The sequence below is a fragment of the Volvox carteri genome (genome assembly GCF_000143455.1).
Source record: "Volvox carteri f. nagariensis unplaced genomic scaffold VOLCAscaffold_41, whole genome shotgun sequence".
Lineage (NCBI taxonomy): Eukaryota > Viridiplantae > Chlorophyta > Chlorophyceae > Chlamydomonadales > Volvocaceae > Volvox > Volvox carteri.
Genome location: NW_003307584.1, coordinates 239,603 through 261,728, shown reverse-complemented (window position 1 = coordinate 261,728; position 22,126 = coordinate 239,603). Strand labels below are relative to the sequence as shown.

Genomic DNA, 22,126 nt, shown 5'->3' with positions numbered 1-22,126 from the left:
TGCGTGTCGTGTGTGTGTATGTATGTATGTATGTATGTATCTGTATGTGTGTGGGGGGGGAACAAGCGCATCGGTTTACGGGCGCCCGTGAGATTGTTGCGTCTTAACGTCTCTCTGCCTCTCCACCCGATCTCTCGGCCTTGTTTACCGACGTGTGTATACTTATTGTGTTGCCTTTGCTGTTGTGAACACGAAGTCGCAAAAAAGGGGGTCGCAATCTTTTATGTTTCATCCAACGTTGTGATGATGGATCTAACCCGGTGATCATGGCGGCGAGGAGGTCACCGCTCACACGTGGAGCCAGCCAGCGTGCCCTTGCGACCTTGTCAAGCGGGGGGGCAAACTGCATTCTAAACACTGGAATTCACGTGTTGGGGTGGGTTACGGGGCGTGCGTCGTCCTGACGGTGCTTTAGTGTCTTACTGGATCTTGTGAATGGGTGAGGGGCCGGCGGGCGCCAAAAGAGAAGTGCACGATATGAGGCGAGCCCCGTGTGCTACAGCAGCACAGAGTGCATGTACCCGTCGTCGCAAGAGCTCCCTGACTGATTTCCCTGTGACTCATCCACCCCCTGGCCTGATGTGCTTGAGGGCTGCTATTTTAGAGGTGCATGCTCAAGTGCCCTCACTGGCATGTCCTGCGGGCAGGTATGATTGGGCTGCCTCCAGGGTCTGCGATCCGGATGTGAATGTTGCCAAATGCAACTACTCAACGTGTGTCATCAATTTGGGCGGCAAGCCATGGCACGACCTCTGTGCAGTGTATTGAACGTGTGTGTGGCCTGGCTTGACATGTACACTGCTGACATCATGTGCTGGACATGTGCGGCTTTCTGGCCTGGTCTTCACAATCATGACCTCCGATTCCCCCTCTCAATCCTCCCATGCGCTTCTCCCATCGTACACCGTGCATTTGATTGCCTTTGGTTGGAATGAGGCCTCCCGTTTTACCGTTTCAGCCCCTTGAGCCCCTCCTTCCTTCGGGAGGATAGAGGAGAGACAGACGTGCTAGTGTGTATCTTTGCTACGTTAAACCTTAAGGGAATATGATTATGGCGCGAGAAGTGGATGATCGCCACACATCGTGATACTGAGAGACGCAAGACAACCTCCGCGATGCCCGTCTGGGGCAAGCTCCTCTTTGACTGACTGCTCGGAAGGGAGTAGAGGCCGCCGTGTGGATAACGGAGAGTGTTGTGCATGGCCTCCTGCCGCAAGGCAGTGCATAGCAGTTCGTTCTGATCCGGTGAACCGACGACACGTGCAACCATATACCACATTCTAACTCATTATCATCCAACAGAGTCTGATCTGGGGGTCGTATGTGGGAAGTTGAAAAGGGTCCTGATCAGACCCCCGGTTTGGAAACTACAAGGGCGCAATGTCGGCCAACGGGTAAACAGGAGCCACACACATAAGCAAACCCGGTCGAAAGAGCACAGCACTTCACGCCCTTCGTGCAACGTAGTTTACGTTTCTCTACAAGGTTGCTGTGCACATGCAGCAGAGATCAAGAACAGACCCCCACCAGCTACAACACAGTTCCGCTTCCGCTGCTCCACCGACCTCCCATTTTCTTAACCAGGGTTATTAGTTATGCCGCCTCCGCTAGGGGCAGTCCTCCATTCCCGATAGCAGCGAACAGACGGATCAGAAATATAGCAACGAAAGAAAAACAAAACTTTTACAACCCACACTTGCCGCCATACCGCCATACAATAATTTACACTGCCACCTGACTACAGATTCGCCACACGGGGTCTCCCCTGGAGCCGCCAATCCAGATCGTACTACCGCAAATGAAAGTACTGGGAAGTCACAAAGAACTCAAACATGACCCAATGCACCAAACCACTCATTTGAGTAAACCAGGAGAGGTATATGCCAGAACGAAACATCACCCGGGTCTGAAAGATGTACATCGACATAAGACGTCAAAATGAAGAAACCTCACCATTTCGGGGAGGGGGGCCGAAAAAAAGGGGCTCCAGCTCGGTCTACAGTACAGCCGGACTGCCGGGATCAACGCCCAAAGGATCCTTTCCTGCCGCTCAAACCCGCCACGCCGCCAAAACACACACCACAGCACACATGGGCGCGACAGACTGCGGCAGCGGCCGCTGCCGCCGCCACCATCACTGCGTCAGCGGCGGCGGCCGCTGCCGCCGCCACCACCGCGCTGTCCCCCCCGGCCTCGGTGCCCAGCTCGACTACCGCCTCCTCGCTGCGCATTGCGCTGCTGCTGCTGCAGCTCCGCCCGCCGTCGCTGTTGCTCCGCGCGAGTCGCAGCACGATCAGCCGCCGCAGCCGCACGTAGCTCGCCGACGTAATGCAAACCCAAGTCAAAAAACGGATGCGGCGGCAAGCCCGGCATACCAGAGGCATAAAGGCCTCTATGCCAGCCAGCTGAGCCGGTGGAGTTGTGGGGCAACATCGCGCCGAGGTCGATTCGCCCCACGGCCTCAGACTCGCTCACGTGGTCCAGCAAGCGAACCCACTCGCCTGGTGCGTCCATTTCATCATCTTCGCTGCTGTACTCCGCGTCGCTATCGTCGTACCACTCTGACGGCGCAGTACGATAGCGGGCGTTGTTGTGGCCGGTGGGGCCGGCTCCGCGGGGGTTGTCCGAAGAGGTGCGCTCGCGGGGCTCCTAAGCGGGTGCGCGGCGGACAGCGGTACGTTAAGAACCGGGGGGGATGTGTCCGGGGGGGGGGAGGGGGAGAGAGGTGAACGAAAAGGAAACCCGCCGATCCCCATGTGGCAGGTACGAACCCTATGGATGCAGCCCGAGCGTAACGTGGGAAGAAGGCGGCGGCGGCGGCGGCGGCAGCAGTAGCAGTAGCAGCTGGCTTTGGAATGGCAAGCTAGGAAATGAGGTGTGGGGAAGGGAAAGGTGACGAGCACGGGTCTGCAATGGCATTTGCGGTCGACATACCACATCACACCACATCACATCAGGGTATCACACAGACCAAGTCCCAACTTCCAGAACCAGCTTGCGTTGCTGGAGCCGTTTTTTTATTGCTAGACACCTTTCTATTGCTCATGAGGCGCCGTACCTGGGCTTCCAGATCTTCATCCTCCTGCCAAATCTCCAACCCTTCAGAATTCAGATACATATCTGGCCGAGGATGAGCCCCGCGCCCTTGCCAATCAATGTTGCCGCTCTCGGATTGTAATCCATAATCAAAACCCCAATTCGGACTGAAATCGAAGGTCACGTTCGTCACGTTGAAGCTTGACAACGCGTTCCCGCTGCCGCCCCACCCCGCTAAACCCAGACCGCTGTCTCCGTAGATAGCGGCCATCTCCTCCATCATCGAACGAATCCGCATCAGCAGCTCTGTTTGGGTTTTGCAGTACACAGCATGGCGAAGTACGTTGCGATGCGCATACATCGTATCAGAGGGGGTAAGAAAGAGGTCGTCGATCAGTCTGTCACTCTGTCGCCGTGAGTATGACCGTGGACATCAGGCGGGGGACCAGGGGATGCAAAACACAGTGTGCCGTACAACACAACACAAACAACACAACGGATAGGACATGATACAGAACAATGTTGTACGCCATCGGGAATGGGGTGCTGCAGCCCCCTTAGAGGGTTAGTCCCAGTAAGCCTTTCCCCCCTCCTCCCACCACACACGTACGTTTCCCCGCAGTCCTTCAATTTACCAAACCCAGATAAAAAACCCCTCCGAAACCCTGCATGTCATGTCACGTCATGTCATCACACCGCATGCGATGCAACCCCAAGAGGACGCTCTCCCCACCCATCCCATTCCTCCAACCCCGCCCCAGCCTCTTTCCCACACCCACTGGACTTCCCCCACTCAACCCCGGGGACCTGAGCCGCCGGCTAAAATGTCATGGACACCTCCCTCCGCGCCCGGGGCCCCTCACCACCGCATTGACGCCGGATTTACGGATACTCAACGTGTTACAGCCTTTTTTGCATCTGGGTCATCAGCTCCCGTGACCCCCAGGTGCTTCGTCCCCGGAGCATCTCGTCCCACCCGGCCCCCATGCCCTCATTCCGTTCCTAGGCGCTCTGCCCCTACCCGGGCCATGGAGGGCGCACATTACCCGATACGGCTTCGTACGACACCAAAACCCAGCTTCCAGCCCCGCCGGGACTCCCCTGCACCATTTATCGGCCCCCCCGCACATACATACAGACACCACCACGCTGTACGCACCTCCTATCGTCATGCCGCCACACCCCACGGACATCTCCAAACCGACGCGCAGGCGGATGAACACCATGGCCTCCGGCGGGAAGGGCTGTTCGATATCGTGTGTGGGGGGGCAGGCGGACACCAACATGGAGCGAATGGAGGCGCAACCCACACCACCACCAGCACCCCCGTTGCTGCTCATGAAAGAGTCCAGCAGGGATCTGTGTCGTACCCCGTCGTGTCATCATCACGTGTACGAGTATCACCACCATTACGTGGTACCCGGTGGCCCCGGGGGAGGGAGGGGGAAGGGTTAAGAATCTGAAAATGGAGGTGTTGGGTTTGAGGAAGGTCCAATGTTTACGTGCAAAAGTCAAGAAGGAGTAGCTCTACCGACATCCCTCGGAGGTCTCGGGACTCGTGGGGGGAAGGCCGTGGGTTAATTAGCAGGGGGAATAGAAGGACAGGTTCAAAGCTCTCTGCTGTTCGGACCCCACCCACCCACCCACCCACCCACACTGCTAGCACACGCAGCAGGCACGCGGGAGCCGCCGTGTCCGCGAAACACATTGAAACCCCACGGTGCACCGAACCTGTTAGAATCAGCAAAAAGAGCCACGGACCCCTCCCCACGGGTCCCATTACTCCGGTCACCATTCACACTGGTATTACATACGTGAGTGTCGGTCACATTCCAACATACCCCCCCCCCGCACACCCCTCTCACCTGTCGTACAATGTCCGGCAATTCGGGCATGCCAACGCCCAACTGCTGTCCATCCACCTCCGAAAACAGCTCCGGTGGATGTACTGCATCCCGCCCGCACACGTACGGCAGGGCGCCACCAGCTCTTCCTCAGCACTGCCTCCGCCCCCCTCCTCATCCCCTTCCCCCCCCTGACACATGTCACTACATCTCCTCCCCCCCTCAAACCCCGCCTCACTCTCCGCCACTCGGCCCTGGCCGTAGCACAGCCAGCACTCCGCCACCACTCCGGTGGCCGGGACAGCATCATCGCCACAGCGGCGGGTGCTGTGAGAAGTAGATGCTGGGGGGCCCCGTACGGCATCTTCAGTAGGCCCGCCTACGTGGCACTCTCCATCTTCACACCCCTCCTCGACTCCCCCCCGAATCCCCTCTTCAATGTGCACTGAGGTGGGGGCAGCAGCGAAGTCGCCGGTGGCGACGACGGCGGCAGCTGCAGCAGCGGCGCCACGCTGCCGCCGCTGAGGATTCCTCCTCTGCTTTCGGCGCCGGCGCGATGGTTGTTGCTGCTGCCGCTGTGCGTCTCCGGCAACGGGTCCCTCATTTTCGTCTTTGTGTGCCGCCGCCGCCGCCGCCACCGCCTCCTTGTCCCTCTTCAGTACACTGGATCCATACCGTGATGCGTCGCTGCTCCGTGACGAGGATGAGGCAAAGGCGGCCATGCGCCTGGAGGCGTCAACTGTAGCAGCTTTGCTTGTTTCCTCCTCCTCCACCCTCCCCTCCTCCTCCGCGTCCTGATCGTATTCCCCGTCCTCGCTGCTGCTGGTGCTGCAACTGACTTCACTGTCCAGGAGCGCGAACGGGTTAAAGGCTGCAACAACTTCCTCCTCCTCCTCCTCCTCCATGTCCGGCTCCTCCTCCTCGTCGCCGCCACATCCAGCCGTAGCAGCAACAGTAGCATCTCTCTTTGGCTCTTCCTCGTCGCTGTGCTGCGCCAGCTCACCCTGGTTGTGCCCGCGCCAACGATGGGGATGCACCGCGAGGAGTGCAGACAATTATGGCAACTGACAGAGGAACTCCAGAAACAGTGGAAAAGGTAACCGACCAGGATTATACTACGATCGGCTGGTTTTATGTGATGGCCGGCCGTTGACGGACCGTGCGGCGTGACCAGATGGCCGACCCAGGTGGAGAGCACCCAGATAGGTTTACAGCCATACGTTTGCACTCACCGACGTGTGTCGATTCAGTAAGATATCGACGGTGTATTGCGTCCCGGTGCTGGTTGCCTCGGCTGCACCTGCACCAGAATCGCCCCCGGACAAGGGTTTAGGTCGCTGCAGCTTAGCCCCCAAGCTTGGTTTGGCAAATAAAATTGCTCATTTACGCCCTGCGCCCTGCATCGCGGCGCACCTTCTTCAGGTTTAGTGACCTCGTCAGTGTTCGCGGCGATGTTGTCGTCCCCATCGTCCGCCTCCAACTGCTCGGCTTCGTTCCCTTTATCGAATTCCTCATTCTCCTCTAGGACATCTGATAGGTAATCATAACGGCTGCATTCGCTATCGTCACTATCGACCTCCAAAGGGTCGTCAAGGTCGAGCAGTAATCTGGCTGCTCTCCGCAACTTCATGGAAACGGCCCACTAAGTGGATTATGTACGCTGATAGATTTCTCAGAACCTTCCGGGATGCGTTTGTGAGCTAGGGACCCAGCACTTCACAAATATAGATGCTTCCTCTATGTGAATTGCAAAGAGGTTGGGGGTGCTCCCTAGCCAACTTTTGTCGATAAATGGATCGTACACGGGTACCTGTTTGGTTGGCTTCGCCTAAAGCTCGGATAAGGCCCCCGATAACCGGCAACCGTTTTCGAGCAATCTTCACCAGGCATGTTTTGGATCATATCAGAAGATGCAGGTTACAATTTATTGATGATTAAATATGTTTTTACAGTAAGGTTAATTTACTACCTTTATATGTTCTTGTTTCCAGTTCGGCGGTTCATGAGCCTCTTGGCTCGTTTGGACCGTACAAGCTCGAAGCTTGTAACACAAAAAAAGTCAAAACGTCACCAGGACAGGCTTACTTGTCCAATATTTTATGGCAACACGAAAGGCCGTAGCTTTGCTGTATAGGAAGTGTGAAATTTTGAATCGAAGCACTATCCCATTGTCAAGGCCTACACCACGGCCTTGACAGCCAAGTAGAACTTAATTTTGATATTGATAACTGAGAAGAGGTGTTGACAATATCTAATATCGTAGCTGTAAAGACAGATTGCTTTGGAGAAGCAGAATGGTGCTCCGGCTCAAATATTTTCGCTCTGCCTGGTCGGCGGAGACGTGGGATTCATGTTGTCATAAAGAAGAGGACAAAAAAACCTGTTTTGGCGAAATGTGGTAAAAAAACGGTTGACGGTGGTCGGGGCCTTATCTGAATCAGGGCGCGATTTACGCGACGGCTTTTTAATTTCTGCCTCCTATGTATTGTATCATAACACCTTATGAAGATCCAACGCGTCTTGTCTCGGTAGCACCAACCCGGCCAAGTCGTCAACTCATATTGCACCGGAGTTGCCATCGATGCAGCTTTATAGAGCTACTTGAACACCAACTTCAATTATAACCTTGATTGTGCCTATCCTTTATTAAGGACGTTCATATTTACCACGTTGCCCTTAGCTGTGTTCCTTAATGTTGTGACTTTTGCAAGCTGTTTCTATTTGATATAGGAAAGACGTGTAGAACGTTAAATATACGCCAATAATTCATCTTATTTAATCCCTGCCGGGCTCACTAGGAGGGGCCCCTGCCGGAAATGGCGGCTGCCGGAAGCAGGGAGACGCCTGTGTGTGCAGGAGACCGGCTCGGAACAACTGTGGGTGACCCCCTTGGGCAATCAATGCATAAACCCCTCATTTGTTGGTGTTTGATAGGAAAGGGGGAGCTATTTGCAGCCAGTCACACTCACCACGAGGCTCCACCCCCCCCCATATACAACTGCACCTCTTCGTTTGCACCAATTTTAGCAAAGGATCAACGTCGTAATCCCTTTTCTTATCTTGCCGATCCCTCAGCATTTAAGGCTGCGATATTCCCGCCGAACACGAAGCTACTGCTTGTCGTGTCCATTTGGCCAGTTTCAACATGCTGACGTCCTTACACGGCCAAATCCATACGCGCAATCCCGCCACCCATTTTCTTCGTACATATACTGTAACTTGTTAAAACTCGAGCGGGCAGAGATATAGCACTGGCGAACTAAAGACTTCTTCGTGAGGATGTGCGTGCCTTCTTGCATATAACTGAGTAACCATCACGAATCGAGCGAGCGTGTGCGTATGTGTGCACAACCAGATGCATTTCGTATTTTTGTGTATGCAGGATTTGTACGAGGCTGGTGAGGGTGTGTACGTGCGGGATGGCTTCCTATTCGCTGGTATTGTCGGGCTACAGCATATCGAGCAACCTGCGGGTAGAGGAGCGGTGGGTGAAACACAAAAGCCCTGGGTGTGCGTGATTAGGAAGGGAGGGCCCCGAGGGGGAGGGAGGGAGGGAAGGTGTGAGAGCCGTCGGGGCGACGTGTGTGTTGTTGTGTTCGGGGGTTCAAGGGGAATGGGACTAGGCCGCGCACTGAAGATAGCCGTCTTGTGGCCCTCTGGAAAGAGTCACTCACACGCAGCCACAGAAAGGGTTAGGCAGCTCTTCTGGAACCTTCCCCGCCTTTTCATTATCCCGTTGAATTGCCACGACCCGCTGGTCGCCAGTATTACAAAGAAGCATATAGAGGATACTCACTGCGATAGGGAAAAGGGACAGAAGTACGGCAGTACGGCAAGTGCGGCGGTTTATGACGGCATCCATCCGTTGCCCAATTCATCTGCTCAGTATGTAATCAGGGTATCCCGCCTGCCTGATTGTACATCTCCATCCCCTTTTCCCCCCCAAACATATTGCATTTACCTCCCCCCCACCCGACCCACATACATACATACATACATCTCCACAGAAGCCTGTGCTGGGGGTTGTCCCCCGGGGCATTCAGCCTCTGGTCCCCAAACCTGGCGATCTGGTGACCGTCAAGGTGAGGTGAGAGAGGTATGTGTGTTGGGGGAGCTGGGTGGAAAAGGGGGGAAGGGGGGTTGGACACCGTATCTATCACTATAATATGGTTGTGTTCGTATCAGGCTCCTGGATGAGGCCTCACGTACGGCGTTCCGCACGGCCGGTCCGTACGGAAGCTGTTTTTTCGTGTATGCTGCTGTAGTAGCTGATGTTGATAATGATGGTGGTGAGTAACATTGACAGGGCTGTTGTTATCAATTATGATTGTGTTACTTTGTAGGTCCTGTTGCGGATAGTGTTGTTGCTGCTACTACTGCTGCTGCTGCTGCTGCTGCTTCATGTCGTTCACATTCCGGTGCAGATAAGTCGGGTGGCCCAGACCGCGGCGATGGCCCTCGTGTTGTGCGTGGGGAGACAAGCGCTGAGTACGGAATTCAAAGGAGTCATAAGGTGCGGCCGGGTGGGGCGGAGAGGAGGAGGGAATCGGAGGCGAGAGAAGCGGCGGAAGCCCCCTGGCGGCTAGATACTCCGGTACTCGTTTCGCAATCTAGCTGGCCACGTCACCGTAATGACTACAAACCAAGTCACTACTGATCGTTGAATTACAACTGTTCCTGATGCAGGTATCTGTCTAATCGTGGACTATCCTTCTCTATCTCTTGTTTTTGCGTCAGTCGTCAGTGGTTTGTCTTAAACCCCCATTTCAAATCCTGAAATGTGCTGCGCTCAGTGCTCCTAACCCAACCGGTTTCTTCTTCTCTTCCTCTTCCTCTGACCGTTTATCGCCCCGTTAGTCACTCATAACCGCCAACCAATCGCATCATCCGCTGTCCGTTCCCCAAACCGCCCCAACTGACTCCAGGCAACAAGACGTGCGAGCCACCGAGATTGACCGTGTGGTAATGTACGACTGCTTCCGACCTGGGGACATCGTACGTGCCGAGGTACGGACGGGGGTACGAACTCCCCTGAGGGGGGTGACTGTGGGGAGGGGGAAAGATGCACAACAGCAATTCAGGGAAGGCGGGGGAGGGGCGAGGGGGCTCAGGGGGGCTCATCAGCCGTAGGGGTGGTGGGTGGGTGAGGGATAGGGGTGGTGGGTGGGCTAAAAGGTTGTACTCCAGCTTGCAAAGTGAATAGGCACGTAGAGAACCGGAACACGTAGAGAATCGGACAAAAAGGCGTTTTGATAATCGGAGGAAGGTTTTTGGTGGAAGAGCTGAATGGTGGTGCTGGTGCTGGTGCTGCGATGTTAACAGCGAACATGACTTGTATGATTGTGGCTCGCGGTGTGACGTACGGCGGCTGGTATGGTGGTTGCAGGTGGTTAGCCTAGGCGACGCGCGCTCGTACTATCTGAGTACTGCCAAGAACGAGCTGGGGGTGGTGTACGCCCGAAGTGCGGCAGCGGGTAAGCGGGGGGAGAGGCCGGAGGGTGTTAGCGAGGGTCGATAGTCGAACATATGTTTAAAGGATGCATTACATTCTCGTAACAACGATGTTTTTGACAGTAGATCAACGCCGGTGAGAGAACTTGATTTTGCAACAACGCGGAATGCTGAACTGCATGAGCATGAGCATTCTCTTTGACACGTTGAGAGCGGAGCTGAGAGCTGTGGTGACCAACCCCCGGGGGTCGGTGTTACCTGCTTACTTAGGACCCTCTTAGGACCACCAACGACAACAAGACCACCACCACCACCACAGCCACCCATCGGAGTTTCCGCTTTTCACGGCATTCGTCCGTTACATCGCCATCCCTGTAAACCCACCCATAACTCCCACATCCCCACCTCGCAGGTGTTCCCCTGGTTCCCACGGGCTGGGTGACGATGATGTGTCCGGAGACACGCACCGTGGAGAAGCGGAAAGTAGCTCGGTTGGGGGCCGCAGGGGACGAGGGGAGGTGAAGTGTGATGATGACGCGGGGAGTTGGTATATGGATGTGGAGAGGGGAGAAAAGGGAGTGGCTTTTCTTCCCACCAGATGGAATGTGTAATAAGCAAACCGCATTGACATTTGATAGAACCACCAATTACCAACTGTGCTTATTATGATGGGCAAAGAGAGTAAGTCCGCCCCGGTGCAGCCACTTGACCACCGTTTGATTCGCAGGGCAGTCCGTACGGCATAGGAGTGCAAGCACAAGAACGCCGCCAGTTTGGAGTACACACTTGTTATTGAAATTCTCAAACAGTAAAGGTCGGCAGACTTGCTACGGCGGCGTAGACCTGTCTGGATCGTCGCAACCGCGCAGCCCCATAGCATAAGCATTATTGACTGAACAATTAGCCTTCTCGTGATGCGGCAATCCGTAGAATGACATACACACAAAGCAGGAGTGTCATTGCGACAACGTGTGTTGCCACTGCTGCACCAAATCCATGAGTCGGGACTGCCCGATACGTAGGTGGTACTACCGTTGCATCCATGTTCTACCCCGGCCCTTCGGCCTGCTGGCTGGCAGTTCAAGGCGCGCCAAAGTGCCCGTGCTTGATGGACCAATTGTTGTCCGCTCCCAGCCAGAACGCATTCGGGGATCGTTCTAATTGCTCGTCGGAATGCAGCGGCAAAGCTGATGGTGTGTCGCAAAGGCACACTTCGTTTGAACTTGGATTGAATGAATGAAGAAGAGAATAAGAAGGACAGCAATCAAACAGGCACGAGCGAGACGCCAGGAGGGAGGTGCTTAGAGCGTTGCTATGGGTCGGTCTAAAGTTGCCGAGCATGAAGGAACGAACCCATAAAGGATCATGCCGTTTGCTTACGGATCTATAATGTAAGGGACAAGCAACGACTTCAGAGGCAAGGACTGCGGCGTGAGGGGAAGTCAAACTCGAAGCCATGGAAGCTATCTTCGCGCTCCGATGTATCCGATTGTTCTTCTTTGGCCAATCGATAAAGAATCGATGTAGCTTTTACATACAGTCTTTAACGGAGTGAGATATGTAAATTGATCTCACCCTGGTAAACCATCTTAGCCCACAGAGATTTTGATTACATTCCCTTGGTCAAACGGTAGAGAATTACAAGTTAACATATTAGGAATCCTGAGATTCCGAAGCTAACTTAGCCCATCGATAGAGATTTAGATAGCTTTCAGATGCTATTTTGAACGGGGTGACATAAGAGGAAATGTTACACCATGACGGACTGATTGACTGACAGCAGGGAACCTAGCAAGGTCGTCCCCCGAATTTCTTTAGGTAGTAGAGGAAATCATATTTACACATATACATCATTCTATCAGTATGATGGTTACATTACATCTGCAGACAAGTCAACTAACTGTACATAGTTCTAGGTAGTAACATTGAGTAAGATGTACAGGACCAGCTGGTGGTGGTAACAAACGCAGCAACAAGTCGTTATTCCACAATCTCTTCAACATACGATCCAATACAAAACCAACAATAATGTTGGATACGTGGGCGATGACCTTGACCCTTCCTGAGAACCTTAAGCCCGACAACCTTTCCATTGACTGTAATTTACCCGTCTGCCCTTTCCTCGCCTAGACACACAGCATACATGGACGAATTGTTGGCCATCATCCCGTCAGCATGTTGACATACGCGGGCGCAAGTACGCTAAATATCCTTCTCATCTGCATCATATCACCACCACCTTTCTCCCTCGGAGAAGTACATCAGCTATGGTCATAATTCCATACAATTTCGCCTCTTTCACACTCCCTAGGAAAGTTAAAGACTACTATGGTCCCCAATAACAGTAGGTGAACCATAAGTTCTTACTCTCCAGCGGAGGCAACGTTGACTCATTGGGAACTAGCCAGAGCCATGATACAGAAGGCACTGGACTCTTGCGCCTTGGTATTCTTCCAAACAGGCATGACTCAATCATCATCCCGTCATGTCTGATCTACAGAGCCGTACAACCCTACAAGCAACTTAAGGTTCAATACCACATCCATCACCAAAATCTATTTGCCATAACGCATCGCCGCACCACTGACAGCGGCCTTACGACATTAAACAACGCAACAACAACTGAACTGAACTCTTCGGAACAAGGCAGACTCACGCGCACGATCGTTTCAGACGCGATAGCGACATAGAAATAAGAAAGAAAGCCGCAAAACGTCAGGAAAAAGTTAGTTGAGGCCAAGCACGAGGGTGTACTCTCCTGGCGGCCAATGGGATCTGAAGTCGCAAATATTAAAGCGACTAAGCACATGCACATGCCAGGAGAGTTCAGAGCAGCTCTGCCTGTTTTCCACTAAGCAAGGCCGCGCGAAGAGCAACCAGGCGCAGGACTTGCAAGCAGCCCCCGGCTGACCTCGTACACCAATAGGACCATCACCAGCAAACAAATCATCATCACCAAAATGCGAAGTCTTCAGTTCTATTTCTTCGTTGTAGCCAACACCAGCTCGCCCTCACTGCTGCTCTCCTCAGCTCCGACATATTGCACAGCGGAAGTGACCTTAACCGGGCGGCTCTTAGCATATTGGCCATCGATGGCGGCGCGGTTAGCGTTGCTGCTCGCGATGGCGCCACGTAGCGCCTCAAAGAAGCAAAAGAATACGGCCGAGTTGATGCCGTTGCTGGCGGCACGGGCACCAACGCCGCGGAAGAACGCTGCAGGGCCACCCTGCCGCATGACACCCATCGCAGCAGATCCCATCGATGGACGTACGGCCGCGTTGCACATCATGTTGGTTTTGATAACATCCAGAGGAGTCGTCGCTGCCGCAGCCAGCGCACCCGCCACAGCGCCCATAGCGAAGTCCTCCTGCACAGTCGCCTGCCGACCGTGATTCACAGCGCGATGCACCTGCCGCATACCTTCATATGCAGCAAACTTGATGGCCATGTCTGGCACATCCTCCAGGACGGTTGGGAGGTAGCCGGTGAACAGGCCGCGAGGACCGGCGGCGGCAGTGATCGAGCGCGCGGCAGCAAAGACATTGGGATATACGCCGGCCTGCACACTACGGATGCATACCGCCAGCGGCACCTTCACAAAAGAGCTGCCCAGGGCCGCCACGCCGCCACCCACGAAGGCGACCGTTGTTGGAGGCAGTGTGGTGTAGCGCGAAAGCGTATTGCAGGCGACCCCGTAAACTGCAAAGTAAGCGCCAATAGCGATTCCTGCACCGCTGGCAGCGCCGACAACTCCCTTGTACAGACTGCCAACAGTAGCGATGAGTGCGCGTCCGTCAAAGCGAGTCAGAGGCGCCAGGCCACCACCGGAAGAGGCGGCGGTGGCGGCGACAGCGGACGCTGGAGGGACCAGCTGACCGATCTTGGACAGGCCCGGCGGTGGCGCAGCAATAGCCACTTTTCTGTTGGTCTGCAGACGCACCTTCAGGGTGTCTAGAGGGTGGATCGTGCTCTGGGAGGCAGCACGAGCCAGTGCACCGGCGAAAACATCACTGACAGGCTTCAGGGGGACCTTGGAGACAGGCGCTGCAGCACCGGTAGCAGGGGCCGCTGCCACTGCCTGCACGGCATTAGAAGCCAGCACTGAATCGTTGATAGTAGCGACGCTGACGACGCTGGTTGTAGAGGCGAAGTGCTGGCCACGGTCCTTACGCCGACGGCCAAAGCCAGGGATGGCGGGGCGCCACGTCAGAGGGTTGGGGAGGGGGAGGCGGAAGGGGATGATACTTCGGCGTTTCTCAACTTCCGACATCTTGAGAGGCAGTAGAACTAACGCTGATGGCTTATTTAAAGGCAACTTAACGAGATGTCAATATGGTAATGCACACAAAAAGGTAGAGCTGTCGTTGGGAGCTGCAAATGCAATTTCTTCTTGCTCCGTTGCCGCCAGCAGTTCCGGCACCGCGGCTGGCAATATATACACGGTCTTCTGAACAACCAAATTGCTGTACTGGGAAGCAAACTGATCCTGCGACTGATATCAGACACTGCAAAACTGCACGTGCTGCCAAAGTACAATCTCTTCTTCCAAGTACTGCTCCTGAAGCTAAGTGCTACGTATCACGACTCTTCAGCTGTCAGCTGCCTCCACTTAATCCCTTGCAACGCCGACGAGCGTCGCTTCACGCCCACTGCTTGAACACGCTATCTCCTCACGAAATCGCCTTAATGCCTGTGTAGGGTGCAGGCAACCCGGTAGCTACCTGCAAATCAGAGAAATGAAGATCGTACGAGTTAAGCTTCGACAGGTCTGCAGACCGACATGCGCGCCAACATTCAAGGCTCACCACGGTGAAGCCGCGGAGGGCCGCTAGTAAGCCAGATTGTTCCGCACTAGGAAAACACTTTGATGGCTCGGCGTTGCGGTCGCTGACGCTCTTGCGCTCGAACCGCCACAGCAGCTTGGGCTGCCGGAGATGAGTAGAACCGACGACGGCCGGGTGAACCGGGCGGGTAGCAAGCTTGAGGGTTTGCTGCAATAAAAGGAGCGGATTGGCCCATATGGAGGGGTAAAACAACAAGGGCCTTTGGCGCCGTCGTTTTCAAGCGTTAGAAAGCCCGCGCAAGTTCTGTACAGTTAGTGTACTTACAGTCTCTCGAATAAGGTAGCTATGACCGTGTACTGGAGCAGCGCAGGACGCAATCAAGCAGAAAGTCCAAAGGAGGACCTGCGCCCAGAAAAAGCGACAGCGCGTGCAAGTCAACACTTAGGGCGACAATAGTCGATTAGCTCGGTGATCTGACAGAGATTAAATAAAGCATCACATGCCATAAGAGAAGAGCCCAAGGATTGATTCTTTCGGCTAGCGAAGCTGAGCGAACCCCGCGCCCCAGCTGAACGCTTGCACTGTAGACCCCTTACCTCCAAGTAGCAAAGTGCCAAAAGACTGTAGTAGACCTTACAGTAGTATCCTTGCGACTTTTTCATGGAAGCAGGTCTTGTTTGGATACATTGAGGAAAGATGAAGGATGACCGAGGGATCCGAAAGTCGTCTAGTGAGCACAAATGGGCGACAGTAGCAGTTCGTCAAGGTCACAACTGTAGTTATACCTAGAAGCACAATTCACCAGCTCCATTCTATAGGACCGAGAATGGCGCCACTACACTGCTCCAGGGTAACTGCGCAATTCTGAGGGCCGTCCGTGCGCTAGTTGGCGGGGAAATAAATTTGCAATTGTGGACTCTGTAGTTGAGTCGTATGTACCGTAGTGTGTATGGCTGTGGCGTCGTTCTTTGCACACATGTCTCGTGTGATGACCGCTTCTGATATCCGAAATGATCTTCAGAGGCCTTGCAAACAGGTTGCTTATGTTTTCCCTTACGCGGGTAAAGATGTGCATTTATATTAGCACTTGTCGAGTCTAATCGTCGCGTGTAAACGTCGCGATAAATTCTACAAGGCCGTGCAGGGCTTCGTGTGATGCCATGCTACCTGCAGCAAAACGACAGTTACAGCGAAATATTTTGCAGCTTGCGCTATACCGGTAAAGGGGCTTCCAGGAGCCGCCTCCGAGAGGCACAACCCGGAGCCATATTGGCAGCCATCGTGCCAACCTTTAACCCTAGTTTAAGGTTTACGTTGGTTCGACTCTGTCCTGACGAGCTCCTGCTCTAGCTTCAGCGCTTTAAAATGTTGGACTACCTAGGGTTCGTGCCGGGCATTTCATGCGGATGCCTCGCACACTGCGCGGACGTAACATTCTAGGAAACCGAATACTCACGCATTTCCAAGCTCCCTCCTGTAGTTCAGTGAACAGCAGCTACCTTTTCGGACCGAGAATGGAGTGGTGTAGCTGCCACTGCAGTGTGCAACGCCGAAGGCTGGATAGGGGCCACATAGCAATTAAAGCAGCATGAGCAGAAGCAGCGTGCGCCGCAGCGTGCGCACGCTGCACACCGCAACATCTATGGCATAGAAAGGTCGGCAACCGACCGGTTAGCTATAAACCAACCGGTCGCTTTATAAGGATCACCGACATTTCAACATAATGACCCGGTAACGAACCGGGAAAAACCTTACTGGTATTTCCCTTACCGACCGGTGACCTCATCGGTCAGTGACCAGAGGTCGGCAAATAAGGCGGGTACTGCACGTCCGTACCACAGTACGCGCAGCCAAAATTCGGCTTCTGACCCCGTAAGGCGACGGGTCCCTAATGACCAAAATTTGATTAGAAAACGTGACTTGCAGCCTCCATTGCGGCCAGTAGGGCCGCGCGCTGGCCTTGAAGTCTGTGTTTGACTTTGACATGCTTTTAGGTTTACTGACCGAAATTATGGCCTCCCGCAGCCGTAGAAACCGATTTGCCGACCTCTGGTCTGGCCCCCAATTACTGGGTCGTTAGATCGTTAGGTCGGCTACCCTACCGGCCAGGTACCGAAGCGACCAGTTACCGACCGTTTTGGTAGGGTTGTTACCGACTGGTGGCAAGCAAAGATAATCCGAATGACCTCCATAAAGGCACTTGGCGACAAATACAGAGGATCAAGTGCTTCTTAGCCATCGACTAGCAGCTTGTCGCCAGGCTTGCAGAGGCATACATAAGATCCGATTCTATAAAAACAATCCTTTATGTTTTGAGCTGCTTTTCCCAGGATGCGAATTTCTACGCGAACATGGTGAACAAGGTTCTCTAGCGTATCTCCATTTACAGGAGAATTACGGGAGAATTAGGTTTACGAATTGCTACTGAGGTGTGGAGATGAGTTCTAGATGATGGACAATTACGTTTCACATGCTGAAGCCTCTACGGATCAGGAGTTGTCTAGGTTGCAGGGCCTTCGATTGTACGGTGGAATCAACTTTCAATATATATAGTCCATGGCCCCCCGCAATCGCGCGGAACTTGTAAACTTGTATACAGCAAGGGTTATGCACCACTGGCAGAGTTAGGCACCACTGGCAACGCACGACCATTGCCCCCGGGTGATTCCGGGATCGAGACCTGTTAGAGTCCAGAATCCTTCGATATTGGAAGGTATTGCACCCCTAGTTGATGGACGGTGGTGACCTGCGAGCCGACCAGGATTGGAGTTGGGCCGCTGATGATCCGGCAGACTCCGTCGGATGCTGGTGGTGGGTGCGGAACCTGAGCGATCCACGGATAAGTTGACTAGGGTGATTTGATGAGGGTGCCCCGAAATACCGGGGAAGGCAGGGTTTCGCAGGGTAGCTGCCACGGGTGAAGATTTACCCCCCTGTTTCACACACATCAGCAAGTTGCAACCACAAAATTTGTATAGGTTTTCAAAGGTTATGGATGCTCGTCATTGCGCACTGGGGTGACATGACGAGCACTGGATCCTGAAACTGTTTGTGTCCAGGCTTTGAAATTTACCTTCGTACAACGTATGTTAAATGAAGTCTGGTCTGGAGACACTGCTTTGGTGGCGATTGCTGGAACCTCTGTCTCTGCGGATGTTCGAGTGAAAGGATGAGGAGGGATCCTAGAAGGCAGGATCAACCGCCTTGGACTTCCAGTCTTATGGCGTAGTAGAGTGTGGTAATGGTGGATGGTGCTGTAGGGTGTTCAATCCTAGATGTGACATTCCAAGTGTGTGTTCCCTGGGCCCGGAAGCCTCCCACTCTGAAACAACGGAAAGATGCATACATGGGCATTCTTCTTAGGAGTTGGGCAGTCTTGGTGGAGCAGTTGGCATGGATGGGCCGGAGTTTGGCGGAGTGTGGCGAAGTTGATGGTTGTGTTTTGTGGCCCCCGGTTTCCCCTGTCCTTGGCCGCGGCCCCTCCTTGACGCCTCTCCTGCATGTGCCTTCCCGGGAATGAATACCCCCACTGCCGAGTCCGAAAGGCCAAGGCAGCATATTGCATCAGCGTTGCTTAGATCCCGAGCAATACAATACCATACGACCCTGACATGGCGGTGCCCTTTGCACATATATATGTCCATTCACACATTGAAAGTCCGTACCCGGATGGCTACGATATGCGCGTACCCATGCTGACGTGAACACTGTCAAGTGACAGCCAAGAATTCCTACTCACGAGTACTATACCAGCATTGCCAGTAAGCATATCACGACAAATTAGCCATAGCTACATATCACCCTTTTTGGCGTGGATTGTGTGAGTGCGCTTGGAGCTCTATGACGTCACAGGTGCACGCCCTGCCGCCTCACGCTCCTCCTCCTGCGTGTTGCCGGGCGCCACAGCGTGCCCTTGCGCTACCGCCCCCCCCCATCTGATGCGCCAGAGCCGACGCACCACATCCCGCACAAATGACGTGGGGGCTACTGCGTCTGCTATGTCCGCTGATGCTGCAGCTGCAGCAGCTGTTCCCGGCCACTCACGCGCCTCCTGTTCATAGGTGCCCTGCAGTCGCGCCCTGTGTGTATGTGTGCCTGTATGTGTGCCTGTATGTATGTGTGTGTCTGTTACTTCCCAAAGCTGTAACTTGGGGGGGATCCATACATATCCGGAGGCCTGAGGGATTGGGGCCCAAGAGCCTGTCTAGGGGCCTGGGCCTGTCCAGAAAGATTGAACACGCAAGGAGATCAGCAGTACTGCGAATACCAATGGCGCATAACCTGAAGCTTCCTCTCGTCGTCCATGCCCTTTCCCTCACCTTGCTGATGCCCATGCACATCGCTCCCCTCCCTGCTCCCAACAGGGCAAGTACCAATCCTTTGACAACCCCGCTTCTACAGAGCACACCGCTCTTCCGCTTCCGCAACTCGGATCGGAACCTGGAGCAACTGCTCCAGGAGTAAACCCCTCCAACCCCCGTAAAATACAAACAAAAACCCGACATCACCCAAACCAACGGTGATCCAAGTCCGCGATCAGCTTAGTGGACACAGCGCGCCTGGCTACTGCACTAGTAGAACACTGCAGGTGGTGACACGTGAGCGCCGCGGCTACTAGGATAGTGGACACAGCGCGCCTGGCTACTGCACTAGTAGAATGCCGCGGGTGGTGACATGTCAGCGCCACGGATAATAGGATAGTGGACACAGCGCGCCTGGCTACTGCACTAGTAGAATGCCGCGGGTGGTGACACGTCAGCGCCACGGCTACTAGAATAGTGGACACAGCGCGCCTGGCTACTGCACTAGTAGAATGCCGCGGGTGGTGACATATCAGCGCCGCGGCTACTAGGATAGTGGACACAGCGCGCCTGGCTACTGCACTAGTAGAATGCCGCGGGTGGTGACACGTCAGCGCCGCGGCTACTAGGATAGTGGACACAGCGCGCCTGGCTACTGCACTAGTAATGTAATGTAATGTAATGTAATGAAATGTTACAGAGTGGGAGGCTTCTGGGCCGCTTTATCACATTGTCAGTTCTACGATCATTTATCACCTTATAGCACCATCCACCACTACCACACTGTACTTCGCCATACGAACTGTAAGTCCAAGGCGGCGGATCCAGCCTTCAGGGACCCCTCCTCATCCATTCACCCGAACACCCGAAGAGACGGAGGGTTCGGCAATCGCCACCAATCCAACGTGCGAATCTGGTCCATCAACTGTGACCTCAACTCCACATCTCAGCAGCTAGCCATAATCCCGCGCTCCCGTCTAATTCCGGGGTCTCCCCAGAAATCGAATGTCAGCGCCACGGCTACTAGGATAGTGGACAGCGCGCCTGGCTACTGCACTAGTAGAATGCCGCGGGTGGTGACATGTCAGCGCCACGGCTACTAGGATAGTGGACACAGCGCGCCTGGCTACTGCACTAGTAGAATGCCGCGGGTGGTGACATGTCAGCGCCACGGCTACTAGGATAGTGGACACAGCGCGCCTGGCTACTGCACTAGTAGAATGCCGCGGGTGGTGACATGTCAGCGCCACGGCTACTAGGATAGTGGACACAGCGCGCCTGGCTACTGCACTAGTAGAATGCCGCGGGTGGTGACACGTCAGCACCGCGGCTACTAGGATAGTGGACACAGCACGCCTGGCTACTGCACTAGTAGAATGCTGCGGGTGGTGACACGTCAGCGCCGCAGCTACTAGGATAGTGGACACAGCGCGCCTGGCTACTGCACTAGTAGAATGCCGCGGGTGGTGACACGTCAGCGCCGCGGCTACTAGGATAGTGGACACAGCGCGCCTGGCTACTGCACTAGTAGAATGCCGCGGGTGGTGACACGTCAGCACCGCAGCTACTAGGATAGTGGACACAGCGCGCCTGGCTACTGCACTAGTAGAATGCCGCGGGTGGTGACACGTCAGCGCCGCGGCTACTAGGATAGTGGACACAGCGCGCCTGGCTACTGCACTAGTAGAATGCCGCGGGTGGTGACACGTCAGCACCGCGGCTACTAGGATAGTGGACACAGCGCGCCTGGCTACTGCACTAGTAGAATGCCGCGGGTGGTGACATGTCAGCGCCGCGGCTACTAGGATAGTGGACACAGCGCGCCTGGCTACTGCACTAGTAGAATGCCGCGGGTGGTGACACGTCAGCGCCGCAGCTACTAGGATAGTGGACACAGCGCGCCTGGCTACTGCACTAGTAGAATGCTGCGGGTGGTGACACGTCAGCGCCGCAGCTACCAGGATAGTGGACACAGCGCGCCTGGCTACTGCACTAGTAGAATGCCGCGGGTGGTGACACGTCAGCGCCGCAGCTACTAGGATAGTGGACACAGCGCGCCTGGCTACTGCACTAGTAGAATGCCGCGGGTGGTGACACGTCAGCGCCGCGGCTACTAGGATAGTGGACACAGCGCGCCTGGCTACTGCACTAGTAGAATGCCGCGGGTGGTGACATGTCAGCGCCACGGCTACTAGGATAGTGGACACAGCGCGCCTGGCTACTGCACTAGTAGAATGCCGCGGGTGGTGACATGTCAGCGCCACGGCTACTAGGATAGTGGACACAGCGCGCCTGGCTACTGCACTAGTAGAACGCCGCGGGTGGTGACACGTCAGCGCTGCGGCTACTAGGATAGTGGACACAGCGCGCCTGGCTACTGCACTAGTAGAATGCTGCGGGTGGTGACACGTCAGCGCCACGGCTACTAGGATAGTGGACACAGGGCGCCAGAACACGGTATCAGGAAGACAAGGTACATGGAGTGAGTTCAACTATGCCCTAAACTTGTGAACGTTGAAGCCCAGAATCATGGAAAGCACTGTCTGAACGATCTCGCTGACATTCACTGGCAAGGCGCCCACGCTCTGTCCGGTGCCCAGGCGCCGTCCAAACTGGGCCACATAGTAGCCGCAGCTCTGGGCATGGTTCTTCCTGGGGACGTCAGGATGCCGGATCTCCCACGCCGCAGGGTTTTTGACCGGTATGAAGT

General features: G+C 54.7%; 3 protein-coding genes across 3 annotated transcripts; 1 reads left to right on the top strand and 2 right to left on the bottom strand.

The window, feature by feature from the left end:
* Positions 1–614: 614 nt before the first annotated feature.
* VOLCADRAFT_95011 (uncharacterized protein) lies at positions 615–6,510 on the bottom strand (the record flags this gene model as incomplete). The annotated part of the gene is made up of 9 exons (XM_002954154.1): positions 615–637; positions 2,081–2,405; positions 2,476–2,649; positions 3,059–3,342; positions 4,196–4,280; positions 4,902–4,984; positions 5,119–5,884; positions 6,113–6,180; positions 6,294–6,510. 9 exons carry the CDS (start codon positions 6,508–6,510, stop codon positions 615–617), a joined length of 2,025 nt encoding a protein of 674 aa, XP_002954200.1.
* An 863-nt stretch (positions 6,511–7,373) lies between these two features.
* VOLCADRAFT_76178 (uncharacterized protein) lies at positions 7,374–10,954 on the top strand. Its single transcript, XM_002954225.1, has 7 exons — positions 7,374–7,756; positions 8,263–8,364; positions 8,888–8,962; positions 9,305–9,393; positions 9,806–9,887; positions 10,267–10,354; positions 10,744–10,954. Exons 1-7 carry the CDS (start codon positions 7,697–7,699, stop codon positions 10,851–10,853), a joined length of 606 nt encoding a protein of 201 aa, XP_002954271.1. The 5' UTR covers positions 7,374–7,696; the 3' UTR covers positions 10,854–10,954.
* A 1,200-nt stretch (positions 10,955–12,154) lies between these two features.
* Positions 12,155–15,882, bottom strand: mitc4 (mitochondrial substrate carrier). Its single transcript, XM_002954153.1, has 7 exons — positions 15,712–15,882; positions 15,440–15,517; positions 15,137–15,322; positions 15,006–15,052; positions 14,272–14,464; positions 13,741–14,202; positions 12,155–13,698 (listed from the first exon to the last, which is right to left on the bottom strand). The coding sequence occupies exons 1-7, from the start codon at positions 15,775–15,777 to the stop codon at positions 13,309–13,311; spliced, it is 1,422 nt and encodes a 473-aa protein (XP_002954199.1). The 5' UTR covers positions 15,778–15,882; the 3' UTR covers positions 12,155–13,308.
* Positions 15,883–22,126: the final 6,244 nt, after the last annotated feature.

Coding starts and splice junctions, on each gene's coding strand:
- VOLCADRAFT_76178 (XM_002954225.1), top strand. CDS start 7,697: ATGGCGGCTGCCGGAAGCAGGGAGACGCCTGTGTGTGCAGGAGACCGG. Junction 7,757..8,262: donor GAGACCGGCTCGGAACAACT/GTGGGTGACCCC, acceptor TTGTGTATGCAG/GATTTGTACGAGGCTGGTGA. Junction 8,365..8,887: donor AACCTGCGGGTAGAGGAGCG/GTGGGTGAAACA, acceptor ACATCTCCACAG/AAGCCTGTGCTGGGGGTTGT.
- mitc4 (XM_002954153.1), bottom strand. CDS start 15,777: ATGAAAAAGTCGCAAGGATACTACTGTAAGGTCTACTACAGTCTTTTG. Junction 15,518..15,711: donor TGGCACTTTGCTACTTGGAG/GTAAGGGGTCTA, acceptor TTCTGGGCGCAG/GTCCTCCTTTGGACTTTCTG. Junction 14,465..15,005: donor ACAGGCATTAAGGCGATTTC/GTGAGGAGATAG, acceptor CTCTACAACCAG/CGTCGTCAGCGTCGCTACTA.